This window comes from Exophiala bonariae (genome assembly GCF_035927105.1).
Source record: "Exophiala bonariae strain CCFEE 5792 chromosome Unknown scaffold_2, whole genome shotgun sequence".
NCBI lineage: Eukaryota > Fungi > Ascomycota > Eurotiomycetes > Chaetothyriales > Herpotrichiellaceae > Exophiala > Exophiala bonariae.
Window position 1 is genome coordinate 1,896,317 of NW_027042477.1, and position 20,576 is coordinate 1,916,892.

The window sequence follows — 20,576 nt, forward strand, 5'->3', positions numbered from 1 at the left end:
GTGTCAGCACGTGCTCGGGCCATGTGTTCTCAGGCTCTACGTGTGAGTGTCGGGGACTCTACCCGTCTCGAGTGAGAGATTGGTGAGGGAAACAGATGGACGGTTGAATGTCGAGTCTCATTCACGGGCCTTTGAGTCCACTTTGGTCATTCGATGTCGAAGAATTGGCGGGAGACTGGAGCCCTGGACAATGGCTCACAAGGTTGATACGAAGATTTGGGTACCTAAGTAGGTATTTTAGGTAGGCATGTACCTACCTATCTAGGTAGGCATAGAGCCTTGGCAGCCGCGACTCACGTGTCGGCGGTCCTACCTACTGCCACTACAGTGAACCTGCCTGTAGGTGCCTAAGGGACTCCGTAGGTCAGGAAGCAAGAAACCATAACCGGACTTTAAACCTTTTAACTTTCATTATAACTCCTACAATGGTTCGACTAGGTGAAATCGGCTAAGGGGTCTCGGCATTGCTGGCGTTCGCGTGCGCACGGATCTGCCTTTTTCAACAACGACCAACTGCAGCGGATTGGATTAATGCGAACGCAGTCCAATTGGTTGTAACTTGCCTAACACTGTCGACAAGTTCAACAGCTCCAAAGCACCAGGAGAAGGAAGATTATCGCTACTTAGGGGGTGAAGCCAAGATTATGAATTTGATTACGAACTCTACTGCGAACCCATGGCAAGGAAGATCCTCCAGAACGCCGCCTCGTTTAGCTCCAACAGGCATATTCCTATTGCATTCATCCATTGTTGGTCTGATCAAACAAGATATGCAGTTTGTATAGCGCAGACAGGTGCCTTTCCTGACTAGCTCAATTTTCGGTTCGATCATACCAGATACAGAACTCTGCAAGTATGTTTCAGCCAGGTGTCTTCCTCTTGATGGATTTCAATCCCAGCGCCATACTTAGGCTCAGATGCCCCTCAATCGCTACCCCTCCCGCAGCACACTCTAGGCGCAAGGCTGATTAGTCAACCAGCGTTAGAAACGCAAAGTCAATTTAATCGGCCAATTGATGACCACTGGGGAGGTGATAGACTCCCGAGATACGAGTTCAGGGCCAGGGGTTGAGGATCTGACTTATGTCCGTCAAGATCACGGACGACGATGATAGTAACTCGAAACAATATATATCCACGTCTTCATCTTCACATCTAAGCAACATCGAATGCACGAGATTCTTTGCAGTACTTCTCGGCGAGTCCTGATCTTCTTTTCCACCGACCAAGATTGGGCCCAAGTCTCTGGACCGACCTCGCACGATTATGACTGCCTCAAAAGCCCGCAGTGCCCAACAAAACATCACTGTAGATAAAGAAAACATTTCTCTGCAATGAGGGTCGCAGTCCATCATCAGAACCAGTGCCCTTCGTGTCTGTACTAGTATTACCTGAGCCCCAAGATGTCATCATGGCTCTTTGTTGCCATGCGGCAGGATGGACTCGAAGATCCTCAAACTCGCAATCCCATCCAGATCAACGAACTCAAATCCCACGCCACTAGATTTGCCCATGCCAAACTTAGGCAGAAGCGATTGAACGCGCTGAAAGGGAGCTTGGTTCATTTCCCAACAACGCATGTATCAAAAGAACAGCGTGAAACCAAAACCCCTTCAACGCCACGACAACGTCCATTACAACCACGGCAATCCAAAGCTGAAACAGAAACATCGAACAAACCCGGTGCTCTACCCTTGACAGTGCTAGACTTTGGTGAACCCAACCCTTTCTGTTCACAACACATGCATGAGATCCCACCCATTATGCAGGACTGCCTAGATTATGGCTACAATGTGCTTTACCCCACGAATTGTCCGGCGATACAGGGTGAATTACTCCAGTCGACTGTAAAGTCGTGGCGCAGACACGCAATGGAGACTCCAGTTGTTTTCTACTCCCAAGTCTCGAATATTGCGACCCTTTGTTTAGCCATGGCCACTGACCCTGCAGTCATGAGAACCTTGTCCACCATCAGAGTTCTTTACCAAGCAAAAGCAATATCTTTAATCCAAGAAGCACTTGCCCAGCTGGTTGGGCCGCCCTCCGTCGAGCTCCTATCTTGCATTATGAACATACATGGACAAGGAACTCAAATGTACGAATCCTGTCCAAATCAATCAGTACCCGAGTCGCCCATCTTCAAAGGATTCAATCTCAAACACTATGGTAGATTTGCACCTGCTCGGGCCCACTTTCCTGCTTTGGTACTGCTGGTACGTCGTAGGGGAGGATTTTCTACTCTTCCACATGGAGTGGCTGATCCATTGCAACTGTAGGCTTTCCCCATAAAGAGAGACTCGCACAGAGAGTATGGTACTTGTTGCTGACGCCTTCGATGGAATAGTGCAGATCTTTGTGCGGCCAATATCTCGTTGACAACCCCAACATTCCCGCTCCTCTCGTCGATAGCCGAGACGGCTGATATTCAGAAGGGTATGTTTGATCTGGCAGCAACCAAGCTCCTATCGACTCTCGGGACCGGGTTTTACCTTCGTGACAGTGGTGTCGATCTTGAGCTGCATCGACTCTTATCAGTGGCATGTCACCTCATTGTGGCAATTGACGAATTCCAGCGAGACGCACCAGGCGCTTACCCGTTGTCAATCCTCGCGGTCAAAGCAATCGCGCTACAACACCGCCTTTTAAGCCTTTCCACACAATCACCAGTATCCTTAGACCTCAGTGCTGGTGGCTTGGAGGAATTCATCTTTCAGATCGTCCGCCTTGCGACCTTCATCTTCAGCGATTTTGTTTTCTTTCCTACATCGGAAGCTCGGAATGGTAGACAGCTGCTTGCGACGACCTTGAAAGAACACTTGGTCCTCGGTTTTAGATTATACTCCTTCCAAATGTCTCAATCAACCACGTTTGAGCATCTGATCATCTGGTCCTTGACACTCGGCGGTGCGGCCTCCTCCAGCACGAGCAATCGAGAATGGTACGTTCAACGACTTTTCGAGCGCATTTTCGCGCAACACGTCACTTGGGATGGACTACAAACTATCCTCCAAACGTTCTTGTACTATGATTATGTACTCGACAAATCTACCACAAATCTCTGGGTTGAAGTGTTTCAGTCTTTACAAGCGGAATCTACTGCTGGTCCGAGTATCTTGAACATCGAGCTTCTTGCTTGAGATGATTGAATTTGGCATGGATCATCCTTGTGAAACTTGAATAGCTCTGCAACGCTGCTGGTGGATTCCCTGACAGCCCGATACAACCGATTTTGCGTGGTTTCATGCTTTCAATCCCTTCCTGAGGGTCGTGATAAGGTTTTGGTCTGTGGCTTCATCAGGAAAACCAACTTCATTCCACTTCAGCCATCTTTCAGCTCGAGCCCCTTCATCTGCCCTAAACAGGCCCACAGCAATATCAATCCAGCTTTGATCATCCTTGCCCACGAAAATGGTTGCCCCACAATGTTCACAGAAATATCGCTGCACTCCCAGACTGCTGGAATATCTCTTGAGACTATTCATAGACAGATTAAGTGGTGCCCCAGATGTCATCTGAACCTTTTCCAAGGGTACGGAAGTCCAAGCAGTAAGCTCGAATCCTGTGGTGAGACGACAAGAAGTGCATGTATCAATTCCTGCATCATATCGCTCACCAGTAGGGGGAGCTCCGACGCCGAATTCGACCTCTCCACAGTGGCAGCGACCAAGCAGGCGCTCCTCCGACATGATTGGCGACACCGGATTCGGGGCTTTGAAGATTGCATGATTTTGCTGCACGACCTCTGATCCGTTCCCAACCATAAATCTTTCGCCAATACCCTCCAACCACAGCGCCTGCCCTCCATCCAACGTATCCTCGAGCCATATCTGGTCTCTTTTCAACAGACCCTGGGTCTCATCCATGATACCCGTACAGATGCGCCACATCCCATCGGACTGCTCGAAATCCATGACATTAGCACCGCACTCGGGACAGAAACATCGAACTCGATGCTCCGAAGTCGCATAGTGCGAGAGATTGAAGACGGGAATCTTCAGATCACCTGGATTCACAGGGATGACGGCAAACGAGGCGGCCAATTGACCAGTTGAGTGCCTACATGATGAACAGCTGCAGAACGAACTTGAAAGAGGGAGAGAGCTGGATGGGACGGATATCTTCAGTTGGAATCGTCGGCAGTGGCAATGGCCTTTGATTGTTCTTGTCTCCTCCATCGCAACGTATTGAGAGTATGTATGTAGGAGTCGAGCCAGAATTTGCATAGCAGTAGTATCACACGGGCAATTCGTGGTATTTATCTCACGTACTTATATGTGTTTCCATGCGTACATGCCGATCTCTCTCTATGTTTGGAGCAGTCACGATGATCATTACACATCTCCCGCGTATAGCACCCCTGCCAGACAGAGTAAAGGTAACGTTTTCCGTAAATTTCTAAAAGTGACGTCGGGGTGCAAGTTACTACACTACACTCCAAGCCTAGCCCACCATGAACGCTCTGAATTAACTAATCCCCTGCCAGCAATGAATGATCAGTACTTAGTAGATCTAAAAATTCTATAACGGTCAAGGTGCTGGGCAAGGATAAGGAAGTGTTGCACTGAGAAGGCAGTATTAATAGCACGAGAGGTCGCGTACGGTAGACCGAATAAACCACGTGCGAGGAGACGAGAATAAGCCCCGCAATAAATGCCTGGGCTTTGATCCATCTGTAACCCAGCCTTACCTCCCTTTCTCCCTTCTTACTTCAAAGGATGAGACTGTATATTGGTGATTGCACCCGGAAGGGATCACTAAAGCCCTTTTAGTTCCGTACACCGGTACGGTCTCGTGGATTGGTCCACACTGACATCCTACAGCCCACGTCGTCGACTGACCAAGATTTCAACCTTGTGGGCCAGCCTCGTCTTTCAAACTACCACTTGGTGGAGCAAGATGCAAGTAAATTGCAGCTTGACAATGCCCGTATTATTAATTATGGATTCTTCTTTAAAGCTGAAGGCTGGTGATTATACGGTGGGATGGATATGTGCCTTAGCGGTCGAACTTGCAGCTTCTTGTGAGATGTTTGATGAAGAATATCCACAACCACTATTGGATGGGCGTGATCAGAACTGCTATCGCTTTGGAAGAATTGGTGGACACAATGTTGTCATCTGTTGCCTCCCTTCGGGCCGTTATGGCTTGGTGTCAGCCACGAATGTCGCATTTCAAATGAAGGCGAGCTTTAAATCAATCAGGTTCAGTCTTATGGTTGGCATTGGCGGCGGCGTTCCGAATGACAAGGCTGATATAAGATTAGGTGATGTGGTCGTGAGTCAACCTTGTGGGCAGCACGGTGGTGTGGTTCAGTATGACATGGGCAAGACCCTGCAACTAGGAGAGTCCCTTCGGACGGGTTCATTGAACTCGCCTCCTCAAGTACTCTTAACTGCAACGACAGCAATGGAAGCTGCTGCATTGACGGGAAAGCTGAGGGTTTCAGAGTATCTCGCCCACATTGGTTCTCGTCTATCAAAATTCGCGTTCCCTACGAAACTTGGAGACCGAATGTATGCGACATCATCTGTCCACGTCGGTGGCGCTTCTTGTAAAGACTGTCTTGACGGACTTATTGAACGTGAAGTTCGGGAGTCAATTGATGTTGTGATGCACTACGGAACCATCGCATCTGGGAACCAGGTCATGAGAGATGGCGTGACTCGAGACCGGATCAGCCGTGAGTTGGGGACAGTATTGTGTTTTGATATGGAGGCTGCTGGGCTCATGAATGACTTTCCATGTTCAATCATCCGTGGGATATGTGATTATTCGGACGCACACAAAAACAAACAGTGGCAGCCTTACGCGGCGGCCGCCGCTGCGGCAGTTGCCAAGGAACTTCTCAGCCATAAGCCATTCAGCCGTAGAGGACACACGCCTTCTTGATGATGCAATAGTAGGTTTGTCAGATGTTGTTGAGGACACCAACTTGGCCACAAAACGGGTTGAGAGTCGAACACCCGGTATGCAAAATGGACCTTTAGATCTGTGGCCCCGCTAACTATTCATAGCTGCTGAAGAGTAGGAGCTCCTTGATTGGCTCTCAACAGCAGACTTCACCAGACCGCAAAACATCGCCTCAGCTTCTCGAGCAATAGACACAGGAGAATGGTTCGTTGGTAGCAGCGAGTACCGCTTTTGGCGCGACAAGGGAGCAGGTTTCATGTGGCTCTTCGGCCCAGCTGGTTGTGGGAAATCCGTTCTCTGTTCCCGAATCATTAGTGATCTGGAGAATCTGTGCAAAAGTGAACAGAAACCGAAGTTGGGTTATTGGTATTTTCAGTTCAATAACCCAGCCACTCAAGAGATTTCCACTATGCTGCGGTCCCTCATCCGTCAACTGGGAACGTCGCCCTTACCTCCAGAGAGTCAACATGGAATGTCGCCGCTGTCTTCAGAGATTCGTCGATTAGGAAGCCACCATATGCCACGCGGCAGCCAACCAGAGATACAAGAGACAATATCCACCCTTGATGGCATTCTTCGAGACAACCCCCAAAAAGTGTTCATTGTTCTGGATGCCTTGGACGAGTGCCCTGGAGGTCATAGCACTTCCGAAAGAGCAAAAGTCCTAGAATATCTACAACGATTGTCATGTACCCACCATCACAACTTACGCGTCCTCGCGATTAGTCGGCCGGGGCCAGACATTAGAACTGTGCTTCGCGATCTCTGCTCAGAGACTAATAGTATCAATATTGGACTGTTAATGCAGGCAGACGTCAAGACCTTCATCAAGGAAGCTATTGCTCGTCCTGAACTGAAAAGATGGGGCTCAAAGGTCACTGATCAAATTGCAAGCAAATTGCTATCGGTCGAGGAAAGTTAAGACCTCAAGTAGATGCTTGACGTTTTCTAACGGATCTTTCAGTCGCTTTAGATGGGTAGACCTACAGATCAAGCGACTACAAAACTGCTTTACACTCAATCGAATATGGGCTGCTTTGACCACGCTTCCACCGACTTTGGAAGCAACTTACCACGCAGCTCTGGAGAGCATAGATGAAGAGAATAGAGAGCATGTGCGGAAGATACTTCAGTGGCTCGCGTTCTCTTTCCGTGAGCTGACCCTAGGTGAAGTTGCAGCCATCACCTCGTTCCAATTTGCGGACGACCTGTTGCGGGTGTGCACAAGCCTACTCGTGACGATCATTGAGGATGACAATCGACAGATTCTACGGCTGGGTCATTTCTCAGTTCAGGAGTTTCTCGTTCTTCGTGGGGAAAGCAAAATTGTTCAATGGTACAACTTCACGGCCCACGAGGCACACGAAGACCTTGCGTTGGATTCACTGTCCTATCTACAAGGTACAAGAGATGATATTCGCTCGCACTCGACCTGCGATGCAATGTCGACAGACTCTGCTGACGTGATCGCGGAGGAGAAGGAATCATCAAGGTCATTTCTTCAGTATGCTGCGCGGACCTGGCCACTCCATTTTAAGGAGGCAGGCAATCCCACAGAAAACTCGCGCTTTTGGAAACTCATCGATAACATTCTCGCAACGGATTTATACGATGAGTGGCTTGCCATGTGACTTTGGAAATCCATTTGGCGGTGAGAACTATCCAAGGTCTCTGTACTTGGCCGCCCTACTAGGCTTGAAGGGCAACGTTGCTATGTTGCTAGAGCGCGGCGAACAGCTGACAGGACCAGAGGGTCGGTTCGGAAACGCTCTCGGTGCTGCAATTATGTCTGGAGACCTGGAAATCGTCAATCTCCTGTTGCCACACTACGACTTCGTTTCCAGGACGGTCGAACTTGAAATAGTGTTGTCTGAGGTCTTCAACAATGGCAAGGAAGTCCTGGCTTCATTTTTTGATGCCAGTGGATTCATGATATTGGCGAATGCAGAACTCATGGCAGTCGCACTCAACTTTCGATCCGGTAGGGAGATTGTCGAACTACTCATGGAGCGAGGTATGCTAGATGGACCCAAGCGCCAGGTGTTGCTGCGCTCTGCGGCCAAAAAAGATAATTGGAAGGTAATGGCTGAACTACTGGAACCATGGGATACGACAGCCCCTGGGGAGTTGTGGATTTCGGCCATAAGATCCTACGATACTATGAATGTATTGTTAAATGAAAGAGGTGCCGAGCTTCGGGATCCGACAAGCTTACTGAAGTTTGCCATTGATCATGTGAGAGATGTGGATGAAAGTCGTCCCTGGCAGGTCGACGAGTAAGTCTGATTCTAGCATTTGAAACCCATCCTCAATTACTAATCTATATAACAGTAACTTCTCCGTGATCACACTGCTACTGCGTCGCAAAGGCTTGGAAATCCACTTGACGCAAGACATTATGAAGACGGCCATAGAGCAGAATGTGATCGAGCTTGTGATAGGTGAGGAAGGCGTCACAGCACATATCACAGAGGAACTGTTAGAATTTGCCGCAAGTGCAGGAAACGACAAACAATTTGAGTTACTACTGTTCCGGCTAGGAACGCAGAGGATCAAACTGGACGGGAATGTCCTGAAATCAATACTGTGCAAAGGATGGCTTGCACGTTCAGTTCTGGGGACGCGAAAATCCGAAGTACAAATCACGGAGGAGCCTTTGATAGCCGCCCTATCAGAAATTGACAGTCATGAGGCGGAAGAGGTAATGGAATATCTCTTGAAAACCGAGGAGGTCAAGATTCCACTCACTGCGACTGTATTGGAGACAGTTTTGTCAACAACGTCGACTCAAATGGTATGGGAAAGTCTGATAGACCGATTTGAAACCGGTGTTCGTATCACCGAAGCGATGTTGAAAGCAGCCTTTGGGAGATTTCACAACGGCCAGATGAGAATGGAATGGCTACTTGACAAATGCCGATATAGGGTCGAAGTCACCGAGAACGTGCTCGAGATGGCTGCGAAGCATGGGAATGTGAAAGTTGTGAAACACATCCTGGACCGAGCAGGCCCAACGGTCGTTGTCACCGAGTCAACCTTGATTGCCGCCTTCGGCAACACATCGGAAGACCAATACTTGGTACAGATGTTGTTGAAACATTTGAGGCCAGGCCGGATGACACACAAAGTAAGGCAAGCAGCGGTGTGTTTTGGCCGGAGAGGGAATCTCATGTTCCTGGAAAAGGCTGGCATCGTTGAATGTTCCTCCTCAGCATGGATTCCGACATGCCAGCTGTGGCAAGGGGTACGAAACAGAAACGTCAAAATGGTTCGCGAGGCGCTGGCCACTGGTGCTGATCCAAACTACAGAGACCTCGACAACATCTCTCCCTTGGAGTTCAGTGATCAGAGACACAACTGCGAGATTGTTTCCCTCTTGTTAGACACCAGGAATGTAGATCCAAGGTAAGAGTGCGCAAAAATGTGCAGAAAGTGATCCAACTGGTCATTGGTTTGCGCATGCTGGACGGGTTAAATACCCCCGCCCATGCTTTGCCAGCGATCTGGCAAGGTTAAGTGCTGGACTCAGCAAGATACATATATCCTGATATTGAATCAAAGTACTTAGTAATGTAGAACCATGAGTTTACTAGCATACTTGTTCTGGCAGCTAAGTCATTGCTGAGTTGACGTCTTACAACTCCTCAACGATGACGTAATCGGTATTCCTGATCGAGCAACCACGATTCCATCTGTCTCATTACAGCTTCGGCGTATATTGAATCCTGTTTCGATCCAAGTTTCTGACTAAACATCGGTGAAACCTAAAGTCTACGTCGGAATTAACCTTGCTTTGGATCTCGATTCTTTTGGACGCTGTGACGATCATATCCAACCCCACCATGATTCAATAACAAGCGGCAGTTCAGGCAGTCGGGAAACATATATCCGGATCTGCAAACAGTCAAGGCGAACAGACCAACCCGCGTGGGATTTGATAACAACTCGAAGCGACACTGTACTATCAGAGCAAGAGTGAACGCGAGACCCGGTTTGCAGAGTGGGTTATCGAGTGACAGCACTTGATAGAGACACGAGAAACATCCTCACTTGGCAACAGCAATCCTCTCATTTGGTCAGAACCATGTCTTCCAAGCTCAGCCATTCATTCGGCATCTCATGGCGCAAAGCGCTGGTGTCACTGCCACGTCTAGTCCCAGATGCCATCCTCCACATCACCTCACCCGAGGGACCACAACCCATCGTCTTGGACGTCCCATCTCGCGAGGCACACCTGATCCCCGTCTATGTCTTTGTCCCGCCAAAGAACAACCAACACCACCACCTGATCTCCCCCGGTGCACATCTGAAAGAGGCCCTTTCACACTCGCCGGACGATCACCCGCCCGAGAAATACCCCGTGCTGATCGACTTCCACGGCGGCAGTTTCATCCTCGGCAGCTGCCAGGAACAAACCCCTTTCTGCGCGCAGATGTGCCGTGAACTCAACTGCGTAGTTATCAGCGTCGACTATCGCCTCGGGCCCTACGCAACCTACCCGGCCGCCAACCTCGACGCCGAAGATGTCGTATTTGCCGTCATCGACGCCCAGAAACCGAGCTACCGCACACTCCGCGAATCCATCAACCGGCACATGGACAAAGAAGGACGGCGACGCATCGACCTCGACTCGGAGCGTATCGCCTTCTCCGGCTTCTCGTCCGGTGGCAATCTGGCGCTGAACCTCGCACTCGGCGTCAAAGACGACCCGACCATCCACCGCGACTGGCTGAGCCCCGTGCCCTGGAGCCACAGCCGCGACATCCCCGTGCTGCTCTTCTACCCGAGCCTCGACTGCCGACTGCTGCCGCACGAGCGACCGAGACCAGAGGGCCTCGAGGCCCCGAACGGCTTTGTCGAGCGCTGGCGCCTCGAGGCCGAGCTGATGCCGACGTACCTCCCGGTCGCGAGGCGCGCGGATCCACGAGCAAGTCCGGGGCTGACCGATGTCAAGAACCCACCGCTGCTCGCGGACGGGAAAGTCGCAGGCGAGTACGGCCTACATCCGAAAGCCAAGCTCTTCCTCGTGCTCCCGCAGTTCGACTCCCTGCACGAATCGAGCGTCGTGTGGGTCGAGAAGGTCCGCGCCGAAGGCCGCGGCGGGGATATGATCGTCGAGGACGTGAAGGGCGTCACGCATGGCTGGACGCAGTTCCCCGACGGGTTTATCTCGGACGAGCATCGCAAGTTGAAGGTGAAGGTGTTCGAGAAGGCGAGGACGTTTCTGAGTGTTTGGTGGGATCTCAAAGGGGAGAAGGAGAAGGAGAAGGCCGTGATTAAGGAGGTCGATGTCGAGGTGCTGGGGAAGGCGGGTGGTGATGGAAAGGACGAAAAGCATCCCGGGAAGGGCCTCGATGTTCTGCTTGAGAGCCAGAGGCATCCCGGTTCTGGCTAGGTTGAGCAATACTTCTGTGTGCTTTCGAATTTGAGCATGTCCTGGAGACGTCGAGAGCCCGTTTGGAGCATCTCTCTCTTCAAATACACGTTGTTAGAAAGCCGCAGCAATCTAGATTTTGTGGAGTATATAATATAGATCATGATTAATGGTTGAAACAGCCATGGTGGCCTTAGCCAGTCCATCCAGTCTATCTATGCATCGCGTCATATGGATATCGTACAGTGCCCTCCGTGCTCCATTAGTGCTCTCAGAGCTGGCCAGGAAGCAAAAAAGCATCTTGCGTTTGACCTTCGTGACCCTCATAAACACCAGTAATATGGTCGTACATCGATCATAGGTATTCTGTCACCGGACGTCCAGAGCTTGGAAGAGCACATGCCACCGATCCCCCTAGAGCGCAGACCTGAGGACAGAATGAGACGACGCAACTTGATCAAAGTGCTCATCGCCAAGAAGAGTAGTAGTCGCGAGCACTCTGCCCGGAACCTTGTGCACCACCACTCGCACCGCCTCCTCCACTGCCAGTCCGTCGACGGTCGTCACTCCCCGCCTTGGAATCATAGCACTGTCTGTCCTTGCCTTTTCCCTTGCTGTCGCTCCCGCTATATTTCTGATCCCCGTCTCTGGCAGGGTACGCAAAATCCCGATACGCGATCTTCTGTTCCTGGAGTCTGCCCACTGCGGTCCTGTTTTCGTTGGTACATCGTTCCATATCTCTCATGTACTGAGCGGACTTGGGGTCTTTCTTCGCATTGGCGTACTTCGTGAAGTCGGCTTGTCCTTGGGGAGTTTCGATTCCGGGTCCGCCTCGAGTCACATATACTGCTTCGAAAGCCTTCTTGCGCGCCTGACCTTCAAGTATGCGCTTGCCTTTAGATTGGCCCCATGAGAACCATGATGACATCCTTCGCTGAATTCTCGTTTTAGATGGTGGTGGAATGATAAAATGTCGTACATATGCGTGGGGGCGACTTCTTGTTGGGCCTTCTAAATGGGTTATTTTTGTCAACTATAGGGCAGGTTTGGACGTCGAGGAACGATCTTTCGAGAACCGGCTTTTATCGTTGGAGAGATTCCATATCACGCTGCTCGTTTGCCTGTGTGACAGTCTCATTTTGAGTGACACAGGTGAGATGTCTTTGGGACGAGGTTTCCTTGAACAAGAATTGGTAGAAGTGGGATATGAGATCAGGGAGTCAGGTCGGAGGATAATAACAAGCCATCCAAGGCAGATTAACATGGGGATGGTCAAATTGTGAGATCAAAACCTGACTCTAGAGTTTGATCTGGCTGTGACGATGGCACCAGGTGCAAGCCATGAGAGAATCGTTGTATCCACACTTCATCGAGTGCTGGATTGGATCCAGAGTCACCACAATGGACAGCTGACCTGCAATATGAACCTCTTGATGACAGGGCTAGGCGGAATGTGAGTGTATATTGTCAAGCAATGATTGTGACCAAAAAAGGGACCAGAAGTGCGAAACATCGGGCAACGGGTGCCTCATCATATGATTCAAACATTGCACTGCCTGCTTTTGTGTCTTGTATGGTTTTAGCTTCTAGAAACGCACCTTTACACCTTCTGTCGTGCCACATATAGCATGAAACAACTCTTGTGCTCTTATGCTTCGACAGGCACATCCCTGAGCATGAACCATATCCTGGGATCGGCACCTTCTGCATAATTGAATCTTGGATCCATTTCAAATACATCGACATCTTTGAAGCCGTGTTTTTGATACAAGCTGTGACCCATTGGTGAAGACTCTAAATAGGCTGGGATCCTAAGCTCATCGGCAAGCTTGAGGCCTTGTTGGATCAACAAGCTTCCAATGCCACGCCTTCGATGCTTCGGGTCGGCCTGAAGGAGGTTGAGCACTATGATTGTTCAGATAATTGACATTTTAGAAGCGATCCACGTCACCTACATGCATAGTGCTTGCCATCCATCAGTTCATGTCTCTTCTTGTGAATGTTACCAAAGTATTCTTCGCAGGCTTCAACGTTACAACCTGGACCGAAAGTGCGGTCCTTTGACTGAACAGCCTTCGGGCCATCAATGATTTCCCATTGCGCCCAACCGATCACTTCGTTCGTATCGGTATCGACGACCTTGAACCAACGGACCTGAGGGTCGGTTTTCTTGTTTTCAACAAGACCTTCTGCTCGTTTGGCTAAGACGTCTCCCGGAAATGGACCCGGGAACAAGATGGGCGACATTGGATTGTCTTTATATGCATAATGTTCGATCTCGGCAAAGCGAGTTCCATCCTCTGCAAGGCCGTCTCGAACTTCCAGTGGCATGTTGAAGTGATTGTCCAACTGATCCTGGGTGTCAAGAAAAGGATCAGTGTGTTCGTCGTATATCTCAAGACCACCAAGAGGTATGAGAGGAAAGAGACAGATTCGTTGTCAAAGCACTTGATTCCCGACTTAATTGGGAAGATGTCGTGCTTTTGATACCGACCCAGTTGTCGAATGTCACACAGTGATATCTAGTTGCGAGAACAACCTTCTACATCGATCCTAGTAATGGGCTCAAGCCTTGAAAACGAGCACTCGGGTGATGGACCGAAACAATCTGTTGGACGAGAAGTAACCAAGGTAGGGCAATGGAATCCACAATGAGTCACATTGTAGTTCGATGGCAAGATGAAGTTCTTAATCTGGTTACAAGATCTCTTAGCAAAGATGTTTTAAGGGGCTCGGTTGTCCAAACCCCCAAAGACCCCCAAACTGGCACGCCTAAGATACCCGTGATCACACGTGAATTGCTCCTCGGAAATGACACCGATGGCCAAGACTCTCGCGGGCTCTACAGCTCAGATGCAACGTCAGTCCCCGAAACCTCAACCCCTCTTGTATGCTGTTACTCAGCCATGACATTCCTGTTCTTCCTCCCCAATGTTAATAACCTCCATCAACCGCATATTCTCGCAAGGATTCATCGTTTTTGCTTATTAAGACTCGCGTTAAACGGTTCTTGCTAGCACCGTGATGCTTGTTCGCGTCTTCACAACCACCGATGCGTCTCTGGACAGAACGAACTCCCGTCTGGGTCGTGAAGAGATTTTGGCACTATACCAAATCGTTTCGCTTCTCCACCTTCTTGATGCGGTTCAACTTCCTCGATGGAGACAGCACATTGTAGTATGCCATCGCCAATGTCTCGTAATGTAAGTCTCGTGTTCCCATCAACTCGATATGAATCGCGCCTGGCTGGATGGCTACACCTTGCCATCATGGACCATCGCGGTAAGTCATTGTGATATCGACGAGATATAAATCGACTCCACCAGCCCTCACTGTGTCCGACTCTATCGACAAGCTTTGTACACAAAACCGAAGAGCGTTGATCATATACCATATTGAACATCCACAAGATGGCCGCTGCTACACTCCCAACCAAAATGCGTGCCCTGCTGCACAACCTCAAGGACCAATCCCTTTCCATCAAAACTGTGCCCCTGCCTGTGCCATCTTCTCAACAATACCTTGTCAAACCATTCGCTACCGCCTTCACGGTGGGCGAACTGAACTGGCCACGGCCGGAGGAGCTGAACATCTCATCTCCTGGCGTTGAATGGGTAGGGCAGATCGTTAAATCACCCTCTACGACCTCAAAATTCCAACCCGGCGACCGAGTCTACGCCCGAGTGACATATCCCCAATCTGGTGCAGCACGACAGTACACGGTGACGACCGATGACGAAATCGCAAGGGTGCCTAAGAACTTCTCCGTCGCAGAGGCTGCATCAGTACCCGTCAGCGCCTTGACCGCATGGCAGGGCCTGTTCGAGGAGTTCAAGTTCAAAGCCCCAACTGCCACTTCCACTCCATCATCCGACACGAAGAAACGTGTGCTGGTCCTGGCCGCGTCTGGTAGCGTAGGTGTCTACGTGACGCAACTCGCCAAACTCGCCGGCCTGCACGTCATCGGCACCACAGGGACTCGCAACGTCGATTTCGTCACATCTCTCGGCGCAGACGAAGTCCTCGACTACACGAAGACGGACCTGCGCACCTGGGTTGCCGAAGACCCGAGTCGGAAAGTCGATTTCGTGTTCGCCCTGGCCGGTGGCGTGTCGCGGGACCAGGCATGGCATGCGCTGAAGGAGAACGGCCAGCTGCTGACGATCGTGCCGCCGCCGGATTTCAACTGGGTGTTTGACCTCGATACGCCTGCAGGTGTGGATCCGAGTGTCAAAGGACGTTTCTTCGTGATGCATCCGTCGGGTGACCAATTGGAGAAGATCACCGAGTTGATCGAGGCTGGGAAACTCAAGCCGTTGGTCGATAGTGTTTGGGAGTTTGACGATTATGAGAAGGCAATTGAGAGGCTGAATAGTGGGAAGACCTCGGGGAAGGTTATACTCAAGGTGAATGACGAAGAATAGGAGTGGTTTTGATGCTGTTGGTTTATCATACCAACCATTCTATGTAAGGGATTCTGTGTTAAAAGTAACTCGAAATGAAAAGCGAATGATCTTCCACACTTCTAATTCTCAGCTGATGAAAGCTAGGTGTAACGGCAAGATAGAAATCGAGGCTACCTAGTTAAGTGCTCCATTGCAGTAATGGTAGGTGTGAGGGATGAGTAATAATTCAGATTTAGTCTGATAGTAATGCACGCTAAACAAGACTCATGATAAATGTATAAATCCAAGGCTATATCGGTCAACTAGTCATAAAAGACCAAACATCTCACTTCAATGCTCTGCCGGCCCGGAGCATCGGCGGGTGTCTGAGGGTCAACGAAAGCCGTATGTGGTGTTGAATCCGCCAATCCTTTCTTACCACCATTGACCTGGCTGAAAGAATCAAAACACTTGATAAACATAACCTCGTCAGGCGTCATGTCCTTATAATAATAAAACCTGTGGCTCTCATTTGGCTGGACACCATACGTTTCACCCTTGATCTCATAGCCTGCAGTGGAGCTCGCAGAAGTTGGATCGGGTAGGACCTCCTTGCCACGGTCGTCATCGTCATGAGTACCATTGGTGGTCTCTCGTTTAGGGTAGAGCAGGTCGACTTTGACAAAATCAGTCGGTTGCGTTGATCGCCAGTCGACGACTGCGAGAGGGAAGTCACTGGCGGGGTTTTGGATTGGTCGCCACACATTGATAATCTGGTAGCGTCCTTTCAGAAGTTCCTCTGCTTCGTCCTCGGGAAGATGCCTGCGTACTCGAACCGCGGCAGCGTTTGGCGTCTGATCAACGTGAACTTGCTGGACTGGCTGTCGGGGTGAGGCTTTCTCCCGTCGTCTGATCGTGTGGTCGAAGATCACTACTTTCTTGATGCCAGGTAGCTTATCACGGAGTAGCTGCTCGACTTCGCCATAATATCCATCACGGACAGCCTGGTCATCCGTGAAAGATTTCTCCTTGGCCGGATAGTTATAGACAGCAAATCCAGACGTATCAGTGGAAAAATTGGACTCGTTCCCACGGATATCTTCGACAGAACGCTTGCGATCAATCAAGTGAAATGAATAACCCGGACCATCAACTTTGGCCCATGGCTTGACAAATGGGACGTCACTGTCGGTATACGACGCAGGGTCAATATACTTGAAAGTTGATCCTGTCATATTGCCTTTGTAATTGCCAATGGTGCTGAATAGCCGAGGAATTGAAGTTTGGAATGGTCTTTGTGGCGAAGAGTGGGGGATACCAGCAGTCTTAAGGAGAAGAGGAAAGGCCTTTGCTGCTTTTAAGGTGGGGGCTTGCATACAGTTATATCACAATATAGATATGCTCTAGATCGAGGATATGGCTACACAAAGCGTTGTTGTGAATTAGAATTGTTTCCCTCCAAATGCAAGACCAACAACCTATATATTGTTCGATGTCAAAGAATTTGATTTAAAATCAGTGAAATGAAAACGCGATAGATGACGTTGGTTTGAAGACAGTAATCCAACCCAAACAGGAACTCTATCCACCGAAGGGCCAGAAGATGGTGGAAGATGGCCCCGGGATTAACTAATATTCACTCAAACTTCCGGACATGGTTCGGCAAGAAACATCGCGGGGCAGAGGATGCAACTTCCCGTTGTGGATTCCAATCACGTGAGATCTGCAGCCCCTCCGGACCCCGGATATATGTTTATCCACATCTCAACCATCACAAAAAACGCCGAATTGACGCGCTTGAGTTGCAGACAAACGCGTCGTGAGAACTGCACCGCGTCACCGAATTCCAGGCAGTCCGAGAACTGGGGACTATAGGCAGTCAGCACCTTCGGCTGATCGCGCTGTCCAAGCTATATGACCAGGGAACCTCTCCATCAAGCGCACCCAACTTCCTCACCCCTAAAGCTTCCTCCCGAACCCTCACCATGGCCTCCGACTCTGATAAGGAGATCTACTCCGCGACTTACAGCAATGTATGCTTTGCCCCTCTTTCTTGGTCCTCATAGCGGCCCAGCTCTAACGTATGGCTGTAGGTTCCCGTGTACGAGTTAAAGACAGGCGCAGATCATGTTATGCGGAGACGATCCGATGATTGGGTCAATGCCACACATATCCTCAAAATTGCTGGCTTCGATAAACCCGCGAGGACCAGAATTCTCGAGCGCGAAGTCCAGAAGGGTGTGCATGAGAAAATTCAGGGCGGCTACGGAAAATATCAAGGCACATGGGTTCCTCTAACCGAAGGTCGTTCACTTGCGGAGAAACATGGTATTCTTGATCGTATCTCGAGAATCTTCGACTACGTCCCTGGCGACAAAAGTCCTCCTCCTGCCCCGAAGCATACAACAGCTGCATCAAGCCGTCCGAAGCAAACAAAAGCTGCGGCAAAGAAAGCAGCCGCACCTCTACCTGCGCCTCTACCACCTGCTCCAGCTCCCAGTAAGCCGATTGATCTGATATTCCTCCAATGCTCAAACTAATTCTGCCTAGCTCAGTTCTACCAGCCTGTCGAAGGTTACGAAAGCGCCAGCGTACAGTTCAACGGAGGCGAGAGTCGGGAAGCTTCACCGACGTCGGCATCCTTCATGGCTGAAGATGATTTCTTACCCCTTTCCCAAAATTCCACTGCCTCCAGAAAACGAAAGCGCCTTGACGAAGAGCATGGCTTTACCGCATCGGATCTTGAACACACAATGTATGGCGATGAACTGCTGGATTATTTCGTGACTGCCGGAGATGACCCAGCTGCATCTAATATTCTTCCACCACAACCTCCAGCAAATTTCGATGTCAACCGACCTATTGATAACCTTGGCAATAATGCTCTTCATTGGGCCTGTGCTATGGGTGATGTACAAATTGTCAGAGATTTACTTGCACGCGGTGCCAATCCTGCTGCGCCAAATGAGGGATCCAGGGAAACACCTCTTATCCGCGCTGTTCTGTTTACTAATAATTACGATAAGCGAACATTTCCCAAAATTGTTCAAGCACTACCGCAAACTATCGTGGAGCGGGACTGGCATGGTGCAACAGTCTTTCATCATATCGCGGAGACTGCTCGATCTCGAAGCAAGTGGGGTTGTGCCAAATACTACTGTGAGGTGCTCATCAACAAGATGCAGGAGATGGGTTCCAATTACGTTCAAGCCTTACTTGTGTCGACCGATGTCAATCACGATACCGCAGCTTTATGTGCAATTCGAAATGGTTGTGTCAAGGTTGCTACTTTTTTGCTGAACCACTGTCCTGAGGCTGGTGATGTTCAGAATCTTAAGGGAGAATCTGCAAACGAATATCTACGATCTCTGCGAGAAAAGAAAGACACCCTTGAACAACCTGGCTCTTCACCTCCAAGAGTTGGTGAGTCTTTCAACGCCAGAGTGTCTCGTAAAAGACGGCAAAAGGATGCGGTCTCTCGAGCAGCATTTTTCGTTCTTGACAAGATCGGCACTGTTATGGACGAAGGCAGTTCTAAGATTGCAGAAATGTATGATTCTCAAATGTTGGAAAAGGACACCGAGATCGCTGAAGCGAAGTCTGCATTGAATGAACTCGAGAATCAACGCCACAAAATTCGCCAGGAGACTTTCGCATTGATGGCTCGTGTTGAAGATCCGTCCAGGATCAATACACTACGGCAGGAATATGATGAAAATCTCCGCGAAATGGAGTCTCTATTGGAACAGAGAGAACACGAAATCTTACAAAAAGAGATCCTCCAACAAGACCAACAAACCAACGCAGGCGCTTTCCGCTACTCAAATCCTCAACCGCTATCGTCTGAAGAAGTCCGCACTGCCGTCCCCTGGGCCCTCGAACTCAATCGACAACAAGACCTTCGAAGACACTGGGTGAAGGAAGTAGCGAAATTAATGGGCGACGCTGGAACGAGTGAGAAAGTTGGCAAGCACAGAAAGTTGGTGGCGATTGCGACAGGCCTTAAGGAGGACGAGTTGGACAACATGTCTGAAGAGTTGTTGCAGAGTCTGCAAGGTGACCGAGGTCTTAACACTGCCACCGGTCCACAGACACCGCCGCATGCTATGGCTGGAATTGAGGCATAATGGATGTATCACATTTTCCCTGACGATGATGTGTGTGCGCGCGTGTATCAGAGCATTAATTTATCGATGATGTATTAAGATCATCAGTAGTGCTAAGTACGATCATTGAATGAATGAATGAGTAATGTCCACACAAAACATCCATCTCGACTCAAGATTAATAGTGTTCACACTTCGTTAGTCCTCGGGCTTTCGAGTCAAGAAACCCTCTACCGCCATATCAAAGACCACAAGTGGCACGCAAGTCTAAACTCACATTCTTCACAGGACGTCACTTGACTAGGGACGCAACATGCTCTCGACAAGACGTCAGCTAACTTCAGTCCAGAGCCATCAAAGACACCGAATCAATCAGGGCACCCAAAACAGTAACTAGAGGGAGAAAAGCGAAGAAGACGAAAACACATATCAAAGTAACGAGTTTCGTTATTAAATGCTATCCAGCATTCCGAGTCAAGGAAAGAGCTCGTTCGGCGTCATGTAATGTGACTTTCCTGTCTGTGTCTCGGCCTGCCTGGCCTGACTGGCTGACTGACTGGTTCAGGAGGCATGATGTGAAAAAGACGAGGAAAGACACTTGCTCGCTGGCTCTAACTAAGTAATTGAAGGTGGGAGGAGTCCACTCCAGTCCACTCTATGCCGTCCACCCCCTGGGGCAATTCATCGACTCGTCCTGCGAGGAGAAGGGGGAAAAAGCTCAGTTGGTGACGTGATTCATGATGGTCCTTGTCATACTTCCTCTCCTGTGCGTTCGAGGTAGATTCGTGCGTGCATGAATGT

General features: G+C 49.7%; 11 protein-coding genes across 11 annotated transcripts; 7 read left to right on the forward strand and 4 right to left on the reverse strand.

Moving 5' to 3' along the window:
- Positions 1–1,403: 1,403 nt before the first annotated feature.
- On the forward strand, positions 1,404–3,137 carry LTR84_005198 (uncharacterized protein; the record flags this gene model as incomplete). The annotated part of the gene is made up of 3 exons (XM_064848770.1): positions 1,404–2,213; positions 2,277–2,308; positions 2,345–3,137. The coding sequence occupies 3 exons, from the start codon at positions 1,404–1,406 to the stop codon at positions 3,135–3,137; spliced, it is 1,635 nt and encodes a 544-aa protein (XP_064711394.1).
- A 102-nt stretch (positions 3,138–3,239) lies between these two features.
- LTR84_005199 (uncharacterized protein) lies at positions 3,240–4,284 on the reverse strand (the record flags this gene model as incomplete). Its single annotated transcript, XM_064848771.1, has 2 exons — positions 3,240–4,056; positions 4,265–4,284. 2 exons carry the CDS (start codon positions 4,282–4,284, stop codon positions 3,240–3,242), a joined length of 837 nt encoding a protein of 278 aa, XP_064711395.1.
- Positions 4,285–4,938: 654 nt separating this feature from the next.
- On the forward strand, positions 4,939–5,889 carry LTR84_005200 (uncharacterized protein; the record flags this gene model as incomplete). The annotated part of the gene is made up of 1 exon (XM_064848772.1): positions 4,939–5,889. The coding sequence occupies one exon, from the start codon at positions 4,939–4,941 to the stop codon at positions 5,887–5,889; it is 951 nt and encodes a 316-aa protein (XP_064711396.1).
- Positions 5,890–5,912: 23 nt separating this feature from the next.
- Positions 5,913–7,541, forward strand: LTR84_005201 (uncharacterized protein; the record flags this gene model as incomplete). The annotated part of the gene is made up of 3 exons (XM_064848773.1): positions 5,913–5,966; positions 6,029–6,827; positions 6,892–7,541. The coding sequence occupies 3 exons, from the start codon at positions 5,913–5,915 to the stop codon at positions 7,539–7,541; spliced, it is 1,503 nt and encodes a 500-aa protein (XP_064711397.1).
- Positions 7,542–7,695: 154 nt separating this feature from the next.
- LTR84_005202 (uncharacterized protein) lies at positions 7,696–9,319 on the forward strand (the record flags this gene model as incomplete). The annotated part of the gene is made up of 2 exons (XM_064848774.1): positions 7,696–8,186; positions 8,242–9,319. 2 exons carry the CDS (start codon positions 7,696–7,698, stop codon positions 9,317–9,319), a joined length of 1,569 nt encoding a protein of 522 aa, XP_064711398.1.
- Positions 9,320–9,994: 675 nt separating this feature from the next.
- On the forward strand, positions 9,995–11,305 carry LTR84_005203 (uncharacterized protein; the record flags this gene model as incomplete). The annotated part of the gene is made up of 1 exon (XM_064848775.1): positions 9,995–11,305. One exon carries the CDS (start codon positions 9,995–9,997, stop codon positions 11,303–11,305), a length of 1,311 nt encoding a protein of 436 aa, XP_064711399.1.
- A 445-nt stretch (positions 11,306–11,750) lies between these two features.
- Positions 11,751–12,212, reverse strand: LTR84_005204 (uncharacterized protein; the record flags this gene model as incomplete). The annotated part of the gene is made up of 1 exon (XM_064848776.1): positions 11,751–12,212. One exon carries the CDS (start codon positions 12,210–12,212, stop codon positions 11,751–11,753), a length of 462 nt encoding a protein of 153 aa, XP_064711400.1.
- Positions 12,213–12,932: 720 nt separating this feature from the next.
- On the reverse strand, positions 12,933–13,615 carry LTR84_005205 (uncharacterized protein; the record flags this gene model as incomplete). Its single annotated transcript, XM_064848777.1, has 2 exons — positions 12,933–13,189; positions 13,240–13,615. 2 exons carry the CDS (start codon positions 13,613–13,615, stop codon positions 12,933–12,935), a joined length of 633 nt encoding a protein of 210 aa, XP_064711401.1.
- A 1,079-nt stretch (positions 13,616–14,694) lies between these two features.
- On the forward strand, positions 14,695–15,708 carry LTR84_005206 (uncharacterized protein; the record flags this gene model as incomplete). The annotated part of the gene is made up of 1 exon (XM_064848778.1): positions 14,695–15,708. The coding sequence occupies one exon, from the start codon at positions 14,695–14,697 to the stop codon at positions 15,706–15,708; it is 1,014 nt and encodes a 337-aa protein (XP_064711402.1).
- Positions 15,709–15,992: 284 nt separating this feature from the next.
- LTR84_005207 (uncharacterized protein) lies at positions 15,993–16,904 on the reverse strand (the record flags this gene model as incomplete). The annotated part of the gene is made up of 1 exon (XM_064848779.1): positions 15,993–16,904. The coding sequence occupies one exon, from the start codon at positions 16,902–16,904 to the stop codon at positions 15,993–15,995; it is 912 nt and encodes a 303-aa protein (XP_064711403.1).
- Positions 16,905–17,654: 750 nt separating this feature from the next.
- On the forward strand, positions 17,655–19,796 carry LTR84_005208 (uncharacterized protein; the record flags this gene model as incomplete). Its single annotated transcript, XM_064848780.1, has 3 exons — positions 17,655–17,702; positions 17,763–18,168; positions 18,220–19,796. The coding sequence occupies 3 exons, from the start codon at positions 17,655–17,657 to the stop codon at positions 19,794–19,796; spliced, it is 2,031 nt and encodes a 676-aa protein (XP_064711404.1).
- Positions 19,797–20,576: the final 780 nt, after the last annotated feature.